At 37.4% G+C, this 24615-nt stretch overlaps 1 protein-coding gene across 5 annotated transcripts in view; it reads left to right on the forward strand.

Moving 5' to 3' along the window:
- Positions 1–24615, forward strand: part of cpx (synaptic transmission protein complexin) — a 151623-nt gene that overhangs the window by 110758 nt on the left and 16250 nt on the right. For 4 of the 5 annotated variants that reach the window (XM_089852446.1, XM_089852445.1, XM_089852448.1 and 1 more), the window contains one exon: positions 8567–8779. In XM_089852446.1, coding sequence (XP_089708572.1) covers positions 8725–8779 — 55 coding nt within the window. In that variant the 5' untranslated portion in view covers positions 8567–8724. Of the gene's footprint in view, positions 1–8566; positions 8780–21952; positions 22526–24615 lie in introns of those variants that run through there. The other variant, XM_089852449.1, reaches the window with a different exon arrangement.

Below are 24615 nucleotides of genomic sequence, written 5' to 3' on the forward strand. Positions count from 1 at the left end.
TAGTTCCGAGGACACACTCACACACTCTCTCCCCGCGATGGAATTAATTCGCAAACTATGCCCGGGACCAAAAATCCAATATCTGATGGAAAAATTCCTGTAACGCCAGCCGAGGCCCTAGGAAACTCTGCGCTTTCTCTCTCTCTAGGTTAACATCTACCAATTATTAACGGGCCGGTACCCTTCTCTCGCCCCAAAGGGGCTTGGAGAATTTTGCCGCCTTACTTGGCTTCTAAATGAAATTTGGCGCGAGATAGTTCTCGAGACTCCAATATATATATATATAGACTCGTCGTGTTTGGTGAAGCGAACTTAAATGTCTATCCTATACCACGGAATCGAGTGTTAAGCCAGTGAGACAGAGAGAGACGTTTAACCAAATCGCGTTATAAGCAAAAGATGAATCACTATCGTGATGTTAAAGTATCCAGTCTCGATTTCGTCTTCACCTTCAATTGCCACAAATTTACTCTTAATTTATAACTTTTAAATCACGAACAAATAAGCTATACTTCAGATGAGATATACAGAGTGTTTCTGGAAATTAAGGGGGATGTTCTTTGGGCGGTTTTGAGTTGAATAGGTCCTATGACAATTTGCTGTCCAGGCCACTGTTTTCCAACTATTATTGTCTTTTAGTTTCTTAATTAAATTTAAGGGGACAAGTGCTTGCAAAAGTGCTTGTAATTTGTGCTTGCAAAAGTGCTTGTAATTTGTGCTTGCAAAAGTGCTTGTAATTTGTGCTTGCAAAAGTGCTTGAAATTTGTGCTTGCAAAAGTGCTTGTAATTTGTGCTTGTAATTTGTGCTTGCAAAAGTGCTTGAAATTTGTGCTTGCAAAAGTGCTTGAAATTTGTGCTTGCAAAAGTGCTTGAAATTTGTGCTTGCAAAAGTGCTTGCAAAAGTGCTTGTAATTTGTGCTTGCAAAAGTGCTTGAAATTTGTGCTTGCAAAAGTGCTTGAAATTTGTGCTTGCAAAAGTGCTTGTAATTTGTGCTTGCAAAAGTGCTTGAAATTTGTGCTTGCGCAAGTGCTTGTAATATAGGAAATATCTATGACGCGTCGCTGGTGGTACACGAATGCGCAAATACTTCCATGGAAAGACCTTGGCGAGACAAATTTGATGGTACATCTCGTCTATAGCGCTGGTTGCTCGCAAATGCCAGCCACACCTCTTTCCTCCTGGCACACCAAATTTTAACGAAGTCGGCCTAAAATTGAAATTGTGTCCTCGGTACATAGTCTAGACGGCGAACGCTAATTTATCCTAAGTACCAAATCGAATTCCCGCCTTTAAAATCGACCCCTTTACTTTAGAAGATGACTTCTCCTCCGAGAATAACCTGACTGGAGGCGTCGAGGAAGGGCGCGATGTTGCTAAGGTCCCGGGCCTCTTTAACACGCTAAAACCATTAAAACTTTACCATCACCCCGATAAAACTCAGAAACGCATTATCAGTAAATATCCTTAGTTTATATACAAATTTCCATTTGCCCGCTAGCTCCTCGTTCTATCGTCTCTTTGATATAATTTCGTAAACGAGAGGGATTCCGTTGAGGTTTTCCCGCGTTAGTATTGAATTCCCAATGGCCAGGGAGAGCGCTTGGACTGGCTTCTCTCTTAATGCGTATCGCTATTACCAGTAGGCTTTTTGAACCCACGCACCCCCCTCCCTCCCTTCCTTCTTGCTCGCTTTCTTGGTCATCTTTACTGCTTCCAGGTACGAACTACGCTCACGGGATCCTAGAACTGGCATGTAGGCCCAGTAAAGACATCCTAATTAGGGTCTGTGTTGGATAGATGGCCTCTACACTGTAACTTCTAGTATTTTCTTTAGCTTTATTCGTGTTTTCCGCTCGTTTCCTTTGGATTTCTCAGTCTCACCTTACTCCTACCAGAAGTAGATTAAAATAAGGTTATAAGTACCTGAGAATGTACCTGATTTCATGCCCAGAATATGTAGTGAAATCTACCAGAACAGGTTGACTACCCTTCTTTCTAACTCAACAACCATAACTTAGCTAGTGGCAGTGAAAATTGAGGGTGGAAGGGATACTCAAATAGATTTTAAGTGTATGATAACTTAAGATTTATCTACTTCAGCTCTTACCGAATTTCGAAAATTCCATTTTGGTAATGAAACTCAGGCGCCACATTCATTAATTGGCTTGCTACATCTCGCGTGGATTTTTTGGGGTCCTCGTTACTCGCTCGTTAGTTGTTACTCGAGTGTACAGGAAGTACATACCTGCTTTGACGTTCGAAAGATTTTTACCTTAGCTTTACACTTGCGTGCGATGTGAAGAAAAATAACGTATTTTTAGCACAATTGGACTTCTTAGGAGTTAATCTCAAAGTTGTTTTCTTTTTTCTTCTTGAGATTCATTCTTGTTTGTCCTATTATTTATTTATTTAATTTTTCTTGAAAAGCTGATGGATTGAAATCGTAAAATACGATGCAGGCGATACTTTGAATTTAAAGAGACATCGCTTGCGCGTTAATGTCTACAGCTTGGTCATTTTAGAGTAATAATTAAGGTTTCAAATTGAACGGCCTATTATCTGAATATTTAATGTCCATGGTATGGTATAAGTGCCTTTCTCAAAACCTGGTGTATAGTTAATAAAGGGTAATTTAGTTTAATTACGGATATTAAATTACTTGGGCGAATTAACCCGTGATACCTTAATCACGCTCTTAATTGCTACAGTTTAATCACTCTAACCTTAATTAATTAAGTCTCAGACTTCAAAACAAAACTCCAAATTAAATAAAGAAATTAGTTAAATTTGATAATTTTGATAATGGAGATAAGTTTACGATGTGAGTCCACATCTTAGATATCGAATGACGCGGCTATTTTAATATAAATAAGCTCGATAATTATGTAAATTTGCCTAAAAATATTCCTATAATTTCGGAAGAAATATTATTCTATTAACAAAGTTTTTAATTAGAAGAATAGCTGGCACACGCACTTTTAATGAAAATCAGTAAGTTGGTTCCAGTACGTCCCTCCTCGCGACCCAGAGCGCCGCGAAATAATTAAAAGACGCTCAGTCCAGTTCGGAACGCGTCCAACCTCGTGACCTTTTAAAAGAGCAGATACGACACGACGCGACACAGCGCCAAGCAAGCAAAACTAAGCCTTGTCTCGTGCACGCGGAGTCTTATGACCCGCGGAACTATTTATTCGCCTGGAAAAGCTTTAATTTTCTACTTAGGAAGGGTTTCAAAGCCTTTGGAAGTACGCGGGGACGTAGCGTTAAAACTAACAACTTCCGGCAACCCTAGCCCAAACTTAGGGGTCCCCATTGCCAACCTTCCTTAATAATCGACCATTAATTTTGAGAACCTTAATGATTACGGCCTCCTATAGCAAAAATTCGGAAATTCGGGGGTCCTTTAGGCTTTAATACAGAGTTGCTTAGTAATTCCCTATAGTGATGAGATGAATTTTGACGTATATGAATGGAGTTTCAAGTTTTCAAGAGGGCAAACGGGTTATTATGACATTAACAATTTTGAATTATTTTTGATAGTTATAATTAATTTAAAGTTGGGTGTGCAGCTGACCTCTAGTTTAACCATGGAAAATATTTTTGGATACATAGATATCATCTGACTCTGGGAAATAGAAAATTATAACTAATATAACAAAATAAATGTTGGAATATTGTCTTGGTCGTATACTTAGATCCGCTTTCACTCGACACTAAATCTGAATGAGTGGGAATATCGGCAATACGATATTGGTAATGCAAAGAGATTGGTGAAGCGCTGCACTTGAGTACGCGCTCGTAAGCAACAACATAAATAGTTGATAAAAGAAACTCTTCGGAGCCCATCTGGGTCATTCCCATTTATTATACGATATTTTTTCTGTCAGACTTATTCGTCATTTGGGGTCGCGACCATTTCCTATACGTTAATGGGCATTGAGCATAGGGAGCCCAATACGTTTATGGACTGATAGCGCACCAGAAGTATGTAGACAAACATAATGCTTGATTAGGTCTTCGCCCCCCCTCCCTCCCTAAATGTGACAGCAAACGCCGTCAAATGTATGAGGAATACTATGGAAAGTTACGCTATGATGAAATAATAAATCTGGTTGTATGAAAGATTTATACAAGGTTCCTAGGTTGGATGCGGAAAAATCGGATTCCCACTCTTATACTCTTTTATTAAATCATGAGATGATGAATATATCTTATTCACCATGAAGGTCAGAGTGCATGTGCGAAATGAGCTCGCTTTTATACTAAATTTGTTAGCCATTTCTATTTTGGTCAATACGAAATTTCATCAAAATTTATAGAGATTTAACATTATGAAGCAGTATTTTTAGAGTTACGTTAACACTTGTAGATATTAATATAATATTTTATCATATTATTTAACTGGTTTTAGAAATGATTCGATGTGTCCAGGGATAGATTTAATTTTAGAAGTTGGAATGGAGAACAGAGTAATGTAGGCACGCGTCAAAGTCCCGGACCCCCTTCCACGGGACGGAGGGGGGTATGAAAGAAGAGGCCGGTCATAGCGACATAGGTAAAAAGGAATTACGTATTTTTCGCCGTCCCCATCGGCAACGTCGTCAAAATGAAGTTTAAAACTGAGCCAATACGATAATTTAAACTTTTCGTTATGTGTTGGAGGGAGGGGCTATATACTGGGCTATGAGTCGGACTGAAGTAAATACTAACCGTTCTCCATTCCTACTTCTAAAATTAAATCTATTCCTGATACGTCCAATGCATACAAGTATAGAAAATGTTAATTTTAAAACTACGCAGTTACAATTTGAGACTCCATGGATGGGTATATAAAAATTAAGACTAGAAGAACACAAAACGAAATTTTTAAGTATAGGCAAAGTCCATTGTTCGCGAAACAGCAAGACGTCTGGAAAATCTTGTATGTATGTGTCTCCTTTTGTATTATTTGGAAGTTGGCGTGGAAATAAAGCGTCATAATGCTCCAATAGAATTTCCAATCCCCTAACTTTAAGCTTTTACGACTTAGGCCTCGCGATAGAAAAGAAAACCACAAAATTTCCATTAAAAGGTAGCGAAAGATTCAAAAAAGAAAAGGAAGAAAACTAACGTAGTGTACCTTATATGTACATACGCCTTTAGAAAAGCCTTTAAAAGAGCCAGAACTCTTCATTTCTATTCAGATAGATGGGGCGAGAAACCATAAAAGCAAACGGAGCGAAGCAGAAGCGAATAGCCTTCGACCAATCATAGAGCGGAACGCTAGAGAAGAAGAATACTATACTCTAGAGTTTCTTAACAGTTCCTTGTAACTTTTGGCGTCAAGTCTAGCCTCGGTCGGTTCCCGGACCAGCTTTGGGTATCAGGCTAGCGTCTACCTCTAGCTTTCAGTCTTTGAATCTCTGGTAGAAACTTCTAATAAAGGCTAACAGAGTTTTGCCAAGCTTTCCCTTGTATTTGCATTTAAATAGGCTATTTTCTTTGTTTGGCTCAGTGTATACGCGCTTCGCGAGGATTCAAATAAACTCTGTTCCATTTTTTTATTACGTGGTGTTGAGTGTATAAAAATATGTTGCTAGAACCGTGTAGGCACACTGAATATGAAAACCTTCCCGAAATCTATCCGAGTCTATTTATTCCGATTATGGAGATTTCTTACAACCATTATTATGCATATTTTTGACACCATAGATGAAATATATTTGGTTTTTTCCGAATAAATACGTTTTTAAGCCTGAAAAATGATACTGCAAATGAAATATGACATATTTGGTAAATAGCGTTCTACTCTTTCAAATTTAAATTAAGCCATTTTTGACGTTTTGTCGAATTGACACTTGGTGAAAATTCGTTAAGAAATTTAGTCTACTTCTCCTCATAGATGCTGTCATTATAGAGGTATAAAATTAGATTTCATCGTTAAGTCCCACAACAAATAATATTTACAACATTGCAATAACAGTAACAACGATATAACTTTCATTGCCATATGCCAAATTAATTCAGAATGGCGCAATGCACTTTCTGTCAGCTTTAACAGCAAAAAAAGTAAATAATACCTTAGCTTTAGAAAGGTTCTAGTCAATTTGGGGAAAGGTGGTTTTTCACGTGACAGGATTACATCACCCCAATCGAAATCAACCCTTTGCGGGAAAATAAAAGCCGCGCTTCTAGTTGTAGCTAAGGCCATGCAGGAGGTTGTCAAGGATACCGCTATGATGCAATTAATGTCCGAAATAAGGGTTGAAGTCGCGGGTTTTCCCAACGAACGTATTTTCGTTTTGGAAATTGCCCGTTGTCGGGGGTCACCAGGCTATTACAGTTACGAGTCGCGCTTAGTTATTTGTTTCAGGGACTTTTTTTCTCTTGTCAAATACAACATCTAGGATATAACGTTCTAACTTACTTTCCTATCAATATAAGTGATCCAAACTTAATGCGTTCCCGAGAGAACAACTCGTGGCGGTTGTTTTGGTGTTTGCTGGTAATTTGTATAATAAATACGTCTATGTATATGTAAACGAATATAAAACCGTTGTGCTTATGATATAAAAAACCATTGAAGCATCACTTGGCGTTGAAATTGACCAAGTTCCAAAGTTCAAAAATTAAACACTTAAATCATAACTCGGAAACGGTGTCCCGTACGGCAAACTATCATAGAACATTTTTGACTCAAAATCGCCCAAAGAACATTCCCCTTAATTTATGCCAGACTTATCAGAAACATCCTCTATGTAATGAAATTTAAAGTTAGATAAATAATGTTTAAGTAATAGTAGTAATAATGGAAAATACATGTATGTTAGGAATAGTTCTATTATCTACTCCTTAATCTTACACCAATCCTTAACATTGCACAATCAGACCTATCGCTAAATTAATCTTAGACGTTTGATCAGAAACAATAAATACAGAAGAAAAATAAAAACAAGCCAATAAATCGTAAAGCTTCTATCGAAATGTCTCTATTGGGAAATCTAAGATAAGTCCCAGAAAATATCACTGCAATTTAATGAGCTTTAAAATACGAAGTATATTGACTTTTCTCCGCTACATCGCTTCAATGACATCAATAGTATTCCCCATGGGACTTTATAAAAGGCCGAATCTAAAACTTTTTTTTTGGATTCGGAATAAAGTTAGGAAATACTAGGGGCAGTATTGTTTTCTTTTGCAGAATTTTAGGACTGTATGCTTTCCCGGTTATGTTTGTGTATACTGTTTTAATCTACCGATTTTAAAGGCCCGTTATATACGTGTATATTTTGAGATCCGGGAGCTCAGCTTTCTGGTCCCTTAAGGGACTTCCATAAAATCCGGGGCATGATCGTCTTCAAAGAAAATCTATTTTCTTCAGTCGTTCTTTGTTAGTGTATGTATGTGACTCGACGTAGAGTATGAATAATTCAAGATACTTTTTTTCCTCTTCGTATCTAGAGTTATACTCTCGATTGAAAAATATGTACGCCAAGGCTTAAGTAGATTAACACGAGATTATGAAATGTATCTTCTTTTTTTTGGATTGGTTCTCATCTATTTTTGCAGATAGGGTTTTGGTTAGTACCAGGGATAGATTTAATTTTAGAAGTAGGAATGGAGAACGGTTAGTATTTACTTCAGTCCGACTCATAGCCCAGTATAGAGCCCCTCCCTCCAACACGTGCTCAGACTACTCTGTTCTCCATTCCAACTTCTAAAATTAAATCTATCCCTGTTAGTACTTAGTTCCTCTGGAAAATACTGTATGATGATGGGGGAAAATCATAATTAGAACCACGTGATAGTGAGTTTAAGAAAATTGACCAAACAACGTGTAAGAAAAACCTTTGGCGTTCAATTATTAACTTTTTTTAAATAATTTAGGGTTAATTTACTTCTGAGTTGGGTTGATATCAGCTAGAAAGTGCAAGTATATTCACGGGGAGAGGAAATAAATGTAAATCGCTGTTATCTTGGTCAACTGGGACGAGGGGGTGTGTGCGTGTATAAAAAACGCGTTTTTAGCCGTTATTGATTGAGTTTAGATTTTGGAATTTACTATATAAAAGTTGCACGAGGCGTGTGTGTAAAAAGGGTTGAAGGGACGGAAGGACATTCTTTGTTGTTTTAGTATGATAATTTTTCTTCTTTCGAGGCTAAGGCCTATCTCGCGAAAGTTTGGTTTTCTATTTTTCTTACTCGCTTTTGTGAGAAATTTTGAGACGCCTTTATGCGACTGATAAAGTTGAGATTTTTGACTCTATGCAAATTTTTGATGAGTTGGTTGAATTTTAGAATATTTTAGTGTAGGGGAGATGGTTTAAATTTGAAATTTAATATTTTTAAAGCTTTGATTTAATATTTTATAACTTTATTGACTTAGCTGCGAATTGTTATTCTTTAAAATTCATACCACATTTAGTTTTATGTTATGTTTAGCGAAGTTAGCTATTAAAGGGAAATTTTTGAAACCTCCTAATATTAGAATTGCACGTATTTATAATAATATTAGTCTTTGTTTTTGAATTTTTGTTAAATCTCACTTGTGTCTAATAAATTCTTTTCTTTTTCAATCTTTTGCAGAGTCCTGACGACTGAGTATATTGAGAACTCGTCAACCTTCATATCGCGGCATAAAGGCAACTGAAACTCCAGCGCTGAACAACTTTAAGTGCACGCTCTCGTAACAACCTAACTTCTCATCAAGCCAAAGCGGGTTCTTACAATTCCATCTAAACAACATGGCGGCGTTTGTGGCCAAACAAATGATGGGCAGCAAGCTGAACGCTGTGAAAAGTAACAAACTTTCCTTAAATCTATTACTAACAGAAAACAGAAAGTGAAACTGCTAGACAAAATAACTTAACAATAGTTTAGTATGATCAGGGATAGATTTAATTTTAGAAGTAGGAATGGAGAACAGAGTAATGTGGGCGCGCGTCAAAGTCCCGGATCCCCTTCCACGGGACGAAGAAGAGACAGGTCATAGCGACAGAGGTAAAAAGGAATTACGTATTTTTCGACGTCCCCGTCAGCAAAGTCATAAAAACATAGTTTAAGTCAGATAATAAGATAATTTAAACTTTTCGTTACGTTTTGGAGGGATAGGCTCTGTACTGGGCTATGAGCCGCACTGAAGTAAATACTAACCGTTCTCCATTCCTTCTTCTAAAATTAAATCTATCCCTGGTCTTCTATCAATAATTACTCGTTTCTCACTCGAGTTTTTTTTTAAATTATTTTCTATAAATATCCTTCATTTTTACACGACATAAAATCGTTGTCAGTTGATAATAGCTCTAATATCAAAAAAATTGGCTGTATAGAAATGTCTTTAGTTAAGTGCGAATTCAGAGTCTGTAGATGAAAATAGTTGGCAAGACATCAGGCATCTAACGTAATAAGCTGAAAGTGCAGCTTTCGCTTGTAAGTTGTATTAACGCAAAGGGTTTGGGTTCTTTTTCGTACGATCGTGACTCTGACAGAAGGATACGCGTTCGACCGGGTTTTTTCCGGAAAAGGTATTTGACGTTTTAAGTGAACTTGTCAGACGTCTCTCGCGCCCAAAATACTAGACGGAATTATGAGTTAGTACTAGAGCCCTAAGCAGTAGCGTCGAACGGAAGAGATGTAGGAATAACTATAAAAAGCTTTGAAGGTCTTCTGAGTTGGAAATAATTTCGAATCTCTTTAGGTTTTGGGGTTAAGAGATAGCATTTTTTGGGCGAAATTTGATTTTATTAAAGTAAATATGGAATAAATCAAAGTGAGTCGGTGAGGAGAACGCCATGATGTTTGGTTCACGTTGCCTCTTCGGAGACAGGAAATATTCAGGGTGTTTCTGGAAGATGCGTCAGCAATCAAAGGCAGTTTTCTTTGAACTCCAAAGTTTTGATTGGAGTATTTTACGGATGAACTCGTTAATTAGATTAGCATTGTCTTTCAGTTTCTTAATTAAATCTAAGTGGTCATCCTCATGACTTGAAAACTGTTTCCCGGACGACAAAATGTCATAGAAGTTTCATTTTCGACTCAAAATCGCCTAAAAGAACATTCCCCTTAATTTCTGACAAATCTTTGAGAAACACCCTGTATAATTCGTTGAACTAAGAAGCTATGGTGAAAGCGAAACTTCTCGTCTACGCGGAAGGGTTTCATCCAAAACCCATGACACTGACTTACTTTCTGTTAATTCTTTTTGCCTTTGATTTTATTAATGGTTAAATATTTCTAAAATCCAAATTATCATCTTAAAACCTAAACAAGGAAACATGGTTAAAACGTTACACGAAAATTGGCATTTACGCCAATATCGCTGCGCCAACGAAGGTTATAGTTGTTCTACTCGTTTAAAACGTTCCTGTACCCAATAAATAATTCTCAATCGCCTAAATGGCAATAATACGCGTTGACTTAAACTCAGTTTTCTTACTTTGTCATTTCATTCAATCAAAATAAGTGTTATTTGCTAAAATAAGAAAAGAGGGGAAAAACCAAAGATATAAGTATCTTCCGGAAAATAAAAAGAAAATCACTAAGTTGGGCCTAATCTAGACACTCAGAAAGGAGGGAAAAATGATTGCTCAGGAAGTGAACGTTGAGATGCGGGGGAGGGTTAGCAAAAGCCCCCGAGCAAGACCTTATACTATACTACCATGGATTACACTTTATACTTAAGTAAACTACGAAAAGTCTCCATTTTGGTTTAAGATTAAGGAAGTAGGAATGGAGAACGGTTAGTATTTACTTCAGTCCGACTCATAGCCCAGTATAGAGCCCTCCCTCCAACACGTAACGAAAAGTTTAAATTATCTTATTGGCTCACTTAAATTACGTTATGATGACGTTGCTGACTGGGGACGGCCAAAAATACGTAATTCCTTTTTACCTCTGTCGCTATGACCCGCCTCTTCTTTCATATCCCTCTGTCAAGTGGAAGGGGATCCGGGACTTTGACGCGCGCCCACATTACTCTGTTCTCTATTCCTACTTCTAAAATTACATCTATCTCTGTATTAAGATATCTAAAAAGGTAAAAATCAAGGATAATTAAGTTTATTGCGGTAATTAGATTCACGAAGAATGTAAAGCTAAGGCCGAGACATACTCTATATTATAGACTGTACTTAACTACATTGCGATGTCGGAGACTTACGGTGATGTACTTATAGGTATTTTTACCTTGGCATTGCCTAGGAGGCGCTCATAAAAAAATAAATCGAATTTTTGTTAGCTCCTGCACGCGTTGGATGAGAGAGATTCTTAGCTTTTAAGCCTTTTTTTCTTCTCTCTTCTTCTCTAAGACTATCTTTGGAAGAAGGAAGCGAACGCGATTATACCATAAGGGCAAAAAAGAAAATTACTATACCCTAGTCCCTAGGACCCCGTTTCCGAGCTGGAAACCTATTTACCAGACAGAGTACGGGAAAATTCTATCGTCTCTAGCGATGGAGGGAGATATAGGGAGAAGCATAGGGGTACTAAACTGATTGCGTTTAAGCGTTTTAAGGGAGTTTTTTTCCCCCTTGTTCTTAAGCGTACAAACGAACGAATCAAAGGGAGTTGATAATATATATATATCGAGTGGAGTGTAAAGGTTTTTGAAATTGAATTTGAAAGTTCTGAAAATTTTAAAATCTTTTATTTGGAAATTAAGTTAGCTTCCAATTTCATATTGAAAAATCTATTCTTCAATTTATAATTTCTTTTAGGAAACTGTGGTTAATGTAAAATTAAAACTTGGTACGATAAATTTAAGTCAACTTATCGAAGTTTTATGTTAAACTAAATTGGAATAAAATACCATACAGAAATAAATCCGGGGCTAAATCTTCAGGGTTCAATTATGAAAATTGGAAGACCACTCTACAATATTTCAAATAACATTCAACTAAAATTTCCTTATATATTACGTTAAAGAAAATAACTATTATTCTATGGGTTATAATTCACTTTTCTATTTGAAAGTCAAACAGTTCTCATGAACTAAATTAGAAACTCCATAAACGATACCTACTGAATAATATAAATCAATGTATCTATACAGGGCATTTCTGAAAGATTTTATCTGAAATTAAGGGGGTTTTCTTTGGGAGGTTTTGAGTCGAAAGTATGCTATTACATTTTTTCGTCCGAGCCACCCTTTTCGAGTTGTGATTGACGAATTTTACGGATGACCCCTTAATTACATTAGAAATCCTTGTCTTTCAGTTTCATAATTAAATACTCCAATCTTAACTTGAAAACGGTGGCCTTTACGACAAATTGACTTAGAAGTTACATTTTGGACATAAAGTCGTTCAAAGAACACCCTGTATAGATAAGAAAAAGCAATATGATGTTCGTACGTTCATTAACCGTTATGTTTGATAACCCGGGAAAAATAGAGGAGTACCTATATGTTAAAGAAGGAGCAAAAAAATAAACCATTCCACCCTTTTACGATTTTATACAAAATCAATATTACCTACGACCCCCCGCTTATAAACTATTACGCCAGCTTGTTTTATTTTTGGGGACGAAGAAAATTTTGGAGAACTGACGGGTGGGGTTCGAACTCTTCTATAACTTTTCTCTGTCTTTGTGTTAGAGAGAGAGGGGGATTCAATTGAGTTAAGAAAGTGGGGCACATCGATTTCGGATAGAAGAAGTTCGAGGGAGGTACGTCACTATACGGGTAGAATAACACTAAAAGTGTAGGGGTACGAAAGGGAACCTTAAATCCCTTTATGGGTACGACCGGGGATTCATGAAAAAGGATATCTTCGCAGCTCCCTTTTTCTTTATTAACAAGATGGTGGAAACCTTGGAAATACGTTCCATCCTCTAGGTTTAAGCAGGGAGAAAAGAGGTAAGATGGAGCGAGAGGAAATGATGATGGGCGACAACCTGCGGCAGTGAAAGTCTCCCAGTGTACCTTGAGCAAGTTCATACCCTTCGGTAGGCGACAGTTAAGTGCTGCCGCGTAGCGCCGTATTGTATTTGTATGGGAATTAGCTCTCCTTTTTTAGGCGCAGGGGGACATCTTTGACGTTTCCGTACCGTGCTACCCTACCGAAACTCTGCATGAACATGCTGGGAGGACTTTGTTGCCGTTCCGTAGATGGGAACATGGGTACAGACTGAAACCTTATAGATCTGGTTTTTGCTGCATCCCTCTGTCCTTTAAGATCTGAGCCTCAATTTAGACGCTTAAGATGTCAAAACTAAACGTCGTCCGCTACCAGTCTAACTAAACATAAGTTTCTTCATTATAGCACCTAGTATAATTTTGTAAAGTCAACTGGCTCTAGAACAACGCGAGAGTTTTAAGTGGGATTTATAGTTTACTTTCTATTTAATCTCATCTAAACCTTTGAGAGTGCCTCGCCCATGGGATAATCGATGACGTGTTACCATAGAGGGTATAAAGAAGAGAAGTATAGAGCTTACACTGGGTTCTAAAGTTCTTGCCTCTAAGTTTTTTCCCCTTTCAACTCATATTTATCTGTCTTCTTATTGGTTAAAATTTAGTGAACTGAATATCAGGAGGAAAATTAAACAAATAAATGAAATAGAAAGTGACTACGATATCTGGTAAAATGCTTCGCCAATGGTGTTAGCTTCTACGCCTCTACTTTATACCCTCTTTGGTTTCTACGACAAGCTATCATATCAAACGATTCATTTCATAAAACTCAAAACTCGCGATGATCAAGGGATGGAACTAAACTTCCTGGAGAAAATAGCAACCTTCGTACTTTTCCCTCTTCCGTTTAATTTGAAGAACAAGCTTCAATTTCTCTATTTAAAGAAAAAAATCCATCGCCCTTCATTCTCTTCTACATCTCACGCTTTTGTGCTTTCAAACAATGCAGTCTTTACAGAATTTTTTTTTTCCACCATCTCTTTTTTAAAATTTCCTTTCTTCTTTCTGATTTATTTTTAGCCTTATAATTTTGGCAGCTCTATTTACGGCTGACCGCTTTTAAAGCGAATTCAATTGAAAGCCATAGATGCGTAAATGATGTTTTTCAATCTCCATTATTTTTAAATCTTAATTGTTACTTAGTTGGGGGAGTAATCCAATATCCATTGAGTTGTAAACAATTCCAGGAAATTTATAATACGACAACGAAATTTCATTCCTCAATTTTAGTAAGGTTACGTGGAGCGCAAGAACAATAGAGCAAAGTTTATATTACCTATTTACTTTTTTATTTTTTCTTAGTATATATTTTTAAGAGCGGGCCAATAGAAACAAAGGATTGACTTTCAGTATTACCATGAACTTTGTATCCCTTATAGAGGTTGTAAGATGCATGGTATGACTATTAATTTAGACATAAATAGACAACAATAATCCGTTAAACTTTGTTTACTATTGTCAGGCTTTGTACTAACAATTTGTCTTCGATAGAACGTGCTTTGTAGAAGAAACAGTTCGAGCATTGCGTGTTAAGCCGCCTCAGCTTTGTCTAGTTGTTTTAACTGCCCAAGAACTATAGAGAATACAGCACGATAATTAAGACAAATAAATAAATCCTTCTGGAAACTTAAGATCTAGGTTTTAGGCCTGTAGGGGAAGATTGAAGATATAGAACCGATATAGCAATTTAGCTGAACTATCTTCTTTCCTATTCTAATCGACATTGGTGCTCTACCTCCCCCCCAAACTGACCCTTGCTAGGTAATAGAAGTGGGCGAACGAAAAAAGAGTGATGAGATGTCGTTGTAAGAAGTATACCAGATGTTGATTAACTAAAAGTTAATATAAAATAACTCAGGGAAGGTGGAAATACATACGAATGTTGTTTACTTCATTTCCCGCTTCTTTTAATCCTTAAATGGAATACACCCTTGCTCAACTAAATCAATCGCTTTAGAATATTGAACTTATTTCTGCGTTTAACAGTTTTGCCTTAAATATGCTTGCCAAGTTCTCTGAATGAAAATGTTGAAAGTATACAGTAACAGCTGATAATTTCATAAAGACGGAAGGACACTAAATTAACCTGTTAATGATTGTATATAACGTTGGATTAGTCTACTTCTAGGGAAAAAGAAGAAACTATAGAGGGGCTTTTTCTATATACCCTTTAGTTCACCCCTATAATACCATTACTTATACTTGTCTTTACCTAAATGGAGTTTGTCCTCTCTCTCTCTCTCTCTTTTTCCCTGGCAGGGTCTAGAAGGGGTAGTAACTAGGGCTAAGAATGGACACGATCAGTTATTCTGATATGCGGCTGAGCGGCTATTGAGACGGTGGAGCTAATACGATTTGCCTGAGCTATACTTTTTTATTGTCGGTATAGATTGATCTCTCTTTTTCCCCGCCCACGAAAAACGTTTGTATAAGGCCTACTTGGCATGTTTGAGCTTAGGTCTTGGACAAACTTGAGGACATTGGGTAAAGTTACAGTGCGGCTTTAATGGTAGTTTCTGTTAGTGTCTTGGCGACTGGGTGACTCGAGGCTGTGACCATGGATGTATTAATAACTGGCGTTGCTGTATTAACCCTGGGCAACCTTCCACCGTGGTCGTGCATGGGAGTTCACTTTAAAGAGCCAAAGGGTTAAAGGTTAAGAAATAAAAACAATGATAGGGTCCCCGCTCATTTAATTATCCAGTAACGCTAATTATTTTTATGCTAGACATATCTGGTTTTGTAGTTTCGTGTCTCCTTAAAGAACTTGTTTCTTTAGTTATAGTCTGTATACCTTGTACGCACCACTCTTATCTCAAAAATTTAACCTACCTCATCAAGAGACACGATTTTGTAAGTTATAATTTGCGTTAACTTTTAAGGGTTAAGCCTTAGTCGCATCACTGCACTCTGATAGTTTTGCAAAAAAAGAAAACTATAGCCAAAAAGCGGAAAACCCAGCCATCTTTATGGACTAATGATGGTTCAGATTCTAACCCTCCTTAGTCAATAGAAGTAATCTGAGATTCTGCAGAAGGCAAGCGAGCTTTATGGACTAAAGGTTCATCCCTCGTGCTGGGATGATGTCGTCTCCATACCAATTTAGTTTTCGTGTCTTTCTTACTTTCATGAAACTCGGATAGATGTAAGACTCGTTCTTTTCTTCGGAGCTTCCTTAACGATACGTCTTAAGTTCCGTACCCGGGGTGTGGGAGCTAGTGACCGGGGGTAATGGGATACCGATTTCGGTAATTGGGAGAAGTTCTTTTCATGCTTTCCCCCTTCTTCCCCTTTCCGCTTTCCAAAAAAGGGGCCATTGCCCATTGAAGGCCTGCAAGAGATATCCTGAACGGTGTCCTTTTTTCACCATTTTTCCTCAGCTTCATTTTCCTCCGGATCGTTTTAAAGTAACTGACCGTTATATTTCTTGGTTTATATTTCCGAAGGATGATGACCGTTTCTGGAAATTGGTGTTTTAAACTTTTCGCGAAAATGCCTGGCTATATTTCGGTCAGTTCTTCAAAGAAAATGATAGATGCAAGAAAAGGTTTTTCTTTCTCATTAGACGGAAGTTATCAATGATGTGGTCATTTGAGCGTTCGTAGAAGCGAATACAATTTTGAAACCTAAATTATTGTTCACATTAGGATCATTTTAGAAATGTCGAAGTAAATGCAAATTTTTCCTCTGATTGTTAACTAACAATAAGGTGGGGTGGCGTAGCGGTTAGCGGTTTTCGCCTCGCAGCAAGAGGATCCCGGGTTCGATCCCGGAATGTGGCACCGGGTGAAAATCTGGGAACAAATCCTTCTGCGTAGAGTTTGCAAGTTCTCTTCCCGCTTGGTAAAAGGAGTTTTCCTCCGCGGTCTAACCCGGTTTCTCCTTTCCATCAAAACTTGCAGAGGTTAACGGTAATAGTTAGTATAGGGCGCTGTAGGTTAGCTGTGGCATAGGGGCTAGTCACCACCCCCCTCTATGCATTGTAAAGGGACCCACATGTAAACAAGCCACAGGCTTAGTGTGGAAATCCCTTCATAGTCAAAGCTTGGATTATTTAACCTTTCCAAAATAGTTTAAAGTGGTATGGTCACTAGCTTTTCATAAAATCTAAATGAAGTTTGACTACCTTTTCCAAAAATAACACGGAAAAGAGATTCTTGAACACTTCACCTTAGACTTTAGTTAAAAATCACATGACCGCCTTACATCAATAGAAATCACTAGTGTGAACGTAGTCTTAGTAAACGGTAGAGACTTAACGCTGAAAGACATTACCGGGAAAAATATCTGTTAGGCTATGTCACGTCAGGCTTTACTCCTTTGGTAATTCTTCGATTGGTTAATCTGTATTCCGTCGTCCTTAGTAATAGTTTCCTAGAGCTTTAAACGCGAGACATAATCTTTGCTTTCAGTATCCTAGGATATTCTTATTGGAGAAAGCTACGGATAAATTGTTGTCCCTTGTCAGGGATTATGTTGCTTTATCGGCTTTTGCTTGGTGACATCTGAATCTTATATAACTATAGAAGGAAGCCATATCCAATTTGACTCATTTTCATCTCGCGCTTCCATTTAAGAAGAAACAATTGTACGTAAACTTGTAAACTTCTCCTCTAGACGTTTTATACTTAAAACTAACAACCACGTGATATTAATTTCGCGGCAAATTTGAAGGATCTCATACGTCTAGACATTGTCAAATACGTTTACGGTCAATTTCTTATGAGAATATATAAATTTAACACGAAGTTATTTTCTTTTAAAACCAAATTTTATGTAAATTTAATCAAGATTGATTTCTTTATTTGAGTCCAATAGCTTAATTTTAAGTGAATTTTCTGTCTTATGGAAGTTCTAAAAAAGTTTAATTGATGTGAAGTTGGTCTTGCGTGTGTATTCTTTTTATTTTTCTTAATGGAGGTACTCTTAATATATCAAGGGAGAAATTAAGCCTTGGCAATGCCTGTTTTTATTTTGATTATTCGTTTTTATTCGAGCTTCTTTTCAAAGTCAATCATTTGATTTCCCTAAGGGGGAAGTCCAAACTTTTTATCATCATTAAGTTTGACTTCGGGGCTGGCCTGGTGGGTGTATAGCTTTTTCTAATTTTCTCTTTTAACAAAATTTTCCGCCCGTTTAGTTTTGTTTCTCTTGACTGTAATGCGTTTTTATTTAAATTTATTACGTTTTCTTTTTGGTTTCCCCGTGGACTATAGGTTTCTCTAGGGCCAAAAGTCTCCGAAGAGTCATTTGTATTTCTTAAAGTACTTTAAGAGTAGACTTTCATAGTTTCTTAATGGTCTACGTAAATGCCCATTTAGACTTGAGTATAAACGAATGAATGAATATTTATTTACTTCTCTGTACAAGAGTCCCTTTTGTAACAGGGAGGAACCTATTAAATAGGTCCGCAAGTATATTATCACATATTTAAAATGAAATTAAATGGTATTTACATAAATGTATCTGTAAAACTATTACGACACATGTCTATATACAAAAATTAAAAATTAAAAATTAAAAAAAAAGAAAAGTTCAAAATCCAACCATTGTCCACCGATCGTCGTTCCTTCACTAGTAAGCGTTCCTTATGACCGGATCAAACGTAAATTTGCCCAGGCCTGTAGTAAAATCTTACGTTCAGGGAAAGCCCGCATGCAGGGGCAACGCTTAAAATGTATTTTCAATACGACGCCTGTAGAAATGTTTTACCCGCCGAACGCCAAATTGCAAAGCACTGTTATTTTGCTATTTTATAATTAAAACTTACAGATTGTATTATTAGGCCATTCTAATTATAACATAGGAGTCCAGATGTCTACATTACAATTTATATTAATAGAAAACAAGAATTTGATCCAAATTCCATTCGGAAATTTAATCATTCTTCCAAAGTTCCCATTCAAATGCGTTCTATTTCCTACTTCTTTATCCGGGGCATAAATCAATTATCAATTTAATTTCAAAATAAATCACCCGTACGTTTCGGTAAGCCTTGGCGTGGTTTTTCATTTAGGAATGTCTACCCAAAAATGGCTCGATTAGCTGGTATCCCATTTCCTTTTCCGTAGGGGACCAGCTAGCATGTCCCCGAATTTTATCCGTTTGGTACATTTTTGATCAATAACGACCCACTGCCCCTCTAGCTGGCCCACCCTTTAGACGTGCCCTACTAGCGCTGTGCATTCTGTCTTTCAGCCTCTTTTACAAATCGTTTTCATTCAACATCCCAGATCCCTTAACTTATCGTGGCAGCGAGAATCGCGCCGTTTAAACCATAAACCATTAAAGGCTTTATTGCCAAGCTAAGCTGTCGCCGTGAGGCAAAAGCTATAGTCCGATCTAGGCCAAGTCCCTTTGGATCCGTTCCAAAACTTCCAAGCGCGTCACCAAGAGCCTGCAATTGCATCATCTGAACTCTTACAGTTAAAACTTGTTTTCTACCATAAATTTCTTTCAAGATGACCAGTGGTGGTGCTTGACTATTAGAACGAAAGTGTTTTCCCTCGGCATAAATTTTTAAATTGATTATTGGACCAATAAGACACTATTTCATACGATGAAACGTTTTACATCAATTATCTGACTTCTATAAGTCTAAAATGATGTCATCGATTCGGACAGACCCAAGGCAATTATACTAAAGTAATTGAAAACAAAAATGAAGTGACAAGAGTTAAGAGTTCATATTCTTCGTATATCAAGATTAGCTTTGTTAGCACGTTTAGTTCAGGGAATTTTGTACCCTTGATGGTTCTCGCCAACTTACAGCTTTCAGTTCCTCAAGTACACTTTCTTTTATGGGTGATCTTCAGATCTTCCGCATTCCCAGTAAGAAAATTAGAAAAGCAAGCGAGAATTCTCGTTTCCTTCTCATTCTCCAAAAATACTGCTAGATAGTCTTAAAAAAGGGGTATAAAAATTTCGGGCTTGTTTGAAGTTCTATCTCTCAGACCATTTGAATTTTGACACGTACGTCATAGCGCCTCATTCCATTCCCAATCTTTATGGTCCCCCTTTTGAATTCCAAATTATTGATTATCTATATATGAAGACGAGAGGAGGGAGGACCCCCTTCTAGTTGGGCAGGTGGGCGTTTCCGGGTTTTGGAAATAAGGGTGACTAAGCACCCTCCAACGTAATATTCGATTTTCGAATGTCGATATTGTTTGGAAGAAACTTCCCAAAGTCTTGACTAGGCAGCTTTCTGTCTTAAAGGTCAAATGTCAAGCTATAGGATAGTTGCTTGCAATTTAGAAGAAAGAAGCCAAAGTTGTATGGAGGGAGACGTTTTGGGACTTTTGCATTTTTCAGAAAGAAATGTCAGCCTCGAAAACGCTTCGATTATTTTGGCATGCAGCTTTAGGAATGTTTTTTCTATTTTCCCCATTGGGATTCTAAGATGCCTTTGGTATTTGTGGCGGGACTTTACACGCCATCTCTTGGCTATCGAGAGAGTGATAGCTAAAAAATTAATAACATTAAATACTAATTAATATAATTCACTATTAGTGTAAAGCCTAAAATTTCTATGGAATTTCAAGCATTCCTTCACTTATTTTGTTTTATACAGTATAGTAGTAAATACTTTAAAGGAAACTTTCATAGTCTAGTTTTTTAACTTTCCAAGACAAAATTATTCTTATTCTGGGTGACGATGATAAATTATCTTTCGCGTTTAAGGCTCTTATCAAATTGGGACAGAGGCAACATTGGGACCCATTTCATTCACGAAAAACGCCCGCGTAGTCGTAGTTATAATCACACCCACGCATCTGACGTCATAGTGGCCCCAAAAAACTGGCCGTCCTCCTTTCCATTTCCAATACGTGGAGAAAACTACAAACGATTTCAGGGAGATTTTGTAAAGGGAGTCTCGATACAAGGAATGAAGCGCTACTTGATCACGCAACATCATGCACGTTCGTGCCTTTTTTAAAACTGCTTCCCTTTACCGCTTCAAACTGGTTACGCTTATCAGAAGGAGTTAAACGATTCCCCTATAGAGTCTCCCTGACTATTTCTACGGCAGGTAGTTCTTTTCCCCCATCTTCATTTCCTAAATTTTCTCCATCGATTGCGGTGCCCTTAAAGTTTTATACGCCCGAAAAATATGTGCGTGAGTTTTGGCCCTCCAAAGACTTCTAACTTTTATACGTAACAAGAAACATTACGAATACGTAATATTATATCTACGTGTGTTATAGCCTAACTCTACGGACAAATAAAGTCTCTTATAGATTCTGATGAAATTTTAGATTTAATATTAGTAGAAAATTGGCACCGTGCCAACTCTAAGAACTGGCAGTTTAATAGGAATAGGCCAGATGGAGCCGTAGTTCACTACAAGCGGGAAGCTAGGCAACTTGCACTGACTTTAGCACTGCTTCTTGACTAAAGAGAGAATACCCCAATGGCGGCTTCGCCCCTGTATGTTGGTTTTATCTGTATGTAATTATGTAATGGTCTATCCAGCTCATATATTAACTTGTTCTTCTAATCAAAGCCTAACATTAGCATAAAAGACTTTAATTAGTCAGTGTTGTTTTTCGTGTATCGTATCTTTACAAACAAACGCACATACACACACACAAACCAGATCACCTAAAACTCCGTTTCTAAATTGCGCCTCGCGATTATGTGATCACGCACGTAGATGAAAGGGTAACTTTATGGGGGTATGAACGGGGGAAGTAATAGTAGTAAAGCATTTGGTAATGAGGAAGTTCGTGAAAGTAATAAAGTTGTAGAGCTTGAGTAAGAAACTGGAATTTCCTGATATCCGGTCCGGTGGTTATATGCATTTATAACATTTCTGCTTTGTCCGCAGTATTTTAAGGCAACTCTTTACATGGAGAGAGGACCATGTGGGAAAAACATGGCTGCACGTGATAATTTATCGCATTCCAAATCGTCATTACCACGCGCATTATTAGTGTTTCTGAGTTTGATATGCTTTAAAGTTAATATCCAGAACCCATGTAAGACTCGAGAACTTAGGTTTCTCTGAACACATACTATTTTTTATGGAAAAAACCAGATATCATAGCACAGGTTCTATATGGGTTCATGATAAAAGAGGGCTAGATAACGTCGCCAAGAATTGAACATGATCATAGGCACGCTTAAGGGGGTCGGCAGTTTAACATTTTAGTTTCCCCTGTAGTTTCTTCCGGTCGATATGGCGGCGCAACGGTCGGCGCTCCCCCTTTCGGAACGCGATGTTTGTCGGTGCTGTCCGTCCGGGCTCGTTTTAGGGTAGAATGCCTCATACGGGCGTTCGTCGCGCCCCTAGTGAGGGAAGTTTCCCGCATCGTCCCGCAGTGAAGGCGAAATCGCGGGGAGCATCGGGGGTGGGCATTCCTTTTCCCGTCTACTATCCCCAATTTCTTCCTCTTCTCTTAACCATTTTCTACCACACCGTCACACTTTTCCCCCCCTTTTGTGTGTAAAAATATGCTTTTTTTTCGTTAACGGTTTTTAACTATGATTTCGTTATACCGGGATGTGTCTGTTTGACCCGCGTCGACGCTTATTTTCCGCATTAGTTTTCCGTTTTTTAATTAGTCTATAATAGTCGATCCCCCCTCCCCTGAATTTTTTACAAAATTTAGAACTCACAATGGACCTTTTAGGTGAGTTTTGTATTCTGAATTTTAGCTTAGAGAGTAACCAATTTTTCTCTCAATTTTATTTCCTTTTTTTCCAAAGCATGCCATTTTTATCGGCTCTTTTATTTGACTCTTCTCGAATTTTTTTATACTTCCGAGCTTTCTCTTTATACTTAATAGTACTATTTGTACGGGGTCTTAGTTAATCCTTGGGTATGAATTATATATCGCATTGTATTCTGAACTATCTCTCGCGCAAGTTTCAACTACCAAAATTTTTATCGTAAACCCTGTTTTAATCCAATGACATCCACCTTAAAACCTTCTTAAACCCAAGATTTTTCAATATCGTATTATCCAAAACTATTGATTCTGTGCTATAAAAGCACGAGTCAATGTGTTCTTGTCTTTTCTTCATTCATCTATTTTTGATCTATTTTCTCAGAATGTTTGAAAAAAAAGCTTAAGTGTAGTAACTTCACTATAAACCTTGTAGTCTATCCACCAAAATACTATTTAAATTATATACCGCCACTTTATAAAGCAATATCAGTTCAATCCATGATCCCTAACCCTATTCTGCGAGGGGCTAATCACTAATCGTATCGGTGTACACGTTGTACCTTTGGACTGTACTAAAGAGATTACGAGTAATCGTTAAAAGCCCTATCCTCGACAGTTCTAATATGTTTACTAGTAATCCGGCCGTAATCGGTGTACAGGGAAATAGTGAATAGCCCCTCGTTTACTCGTACATCCAATCATAATTCAAGAAGCGTATATCCCAATTTAAACCTTTGTGCGATAACCTTTTTTGACCCCCTTAAATTGGCTGAACCGAAAGAAAAAGTTCTCCAAATTTACATTTGTTCTACGGCTTACAAAAACAATCAAATTGAACCAATCTAGGGATGGTGATCCCGCGAAATACAAACATCCTTTAAAAAGAAAAAGAAAAAAACCCCACACGGTTCTTGAATTAATGCTATGGATATTCCTTTGTCCAATCGGATTTTCTTGGAACATAGACCAGGATTTTCTTCCCCTGGCCAAAAACCAAGGAGTTCGAAACTAGCTCAATTGCGGGAATGTTTTTAAATTCGTAAAACAGAGGACTTTCTTATTCTTTCAAAAACCTCTCTCCAGTGTTGAACCCCTCGGAGGAGCTCCTGGTTTTTCCATCTCCCTTATTGGTTAGTTGTACTTGTATATAGTGGTCCCTGCTACGTGTACGCGTAAACGAAACTGATGATATCCAATATTGATTATTGCTTCACAAACTTTGAACTTATAAATTTGTATTATACGTTTCGATTTTAAAGTAGACCTTCCTTTGTTCAGTTTTACTTTGAAAACTACAGAAAGCTAGGCGCGTGAATACACAATGTTATATTGCACTGGGATAAAATTAGTCGGAGCAAACTACTATTGAACGGGAGAGAAGTATATAGACGTTCTGTAAGATAAGGGAAAACCAATAACAGAAATAGTGGATCTCTCGCAATCATATGTTTATTTTCTCTGGGAAAGATGTGGCATTTTTTTATGCTTAAAGGTTTTATTTTTAGTACAATGAGAGAGCGGGTAAGACCCGAATTACTTTGTAAAGTATATCCTGTAGTGTTGACTTAGCACTGGAATCGAAAAACCCTAAACATTTCGGGCAATAGCTTGGCTAAACTCTTTTTCGAAAATATTTGTCTTTTCTGATCCGCTCTCTTTTGTGGAACCGCACGAAAGTTATTACCTTAGGCTGGTTGTTTGTTGCCGCCATTTTCCAAGATGACCGCTGATTAGTAAAGTAATTTATGACGTGCATCTTCTACTTAAGAGTAAATTCCGAACAAAGTTTTAGCTCCCTAGGTAAAGCGGTTTGAGCAAGGTGTTGACTTCTAATTTATTAGATACGGAACAACATATTTTTCACGTATTTCACGCGTGCTGACACATTGATTTAGGAAATCAGTATAATTAAACAAAGAATACCGCTGTCTATGACTAATTATCATTTATCATTGAGGAAAGTTTAAGCAATCATCAATTATATTTAGAAGGCTTTTCACGCAAAAATAACGCCACGAAATAAAAAGAGTTAAAAGGGGAAGGGGTGATTT

This window comes from Phalangium opilio, unplaced genomic scaffold (genome assembly GCF_054372755.1).
Source record: "Phalangium opilio isolate 3A_F unplaced genomic scaffold, DU_Popi_V2 ptg000113l_1, whole genome shotgun sequence".
Lineage (NCBI taxonomy): Eukaryota > Metazoa > Arthropoda > Arachnida > Opiliones > Phalangiidae > Phalangium > Phalangium opilio.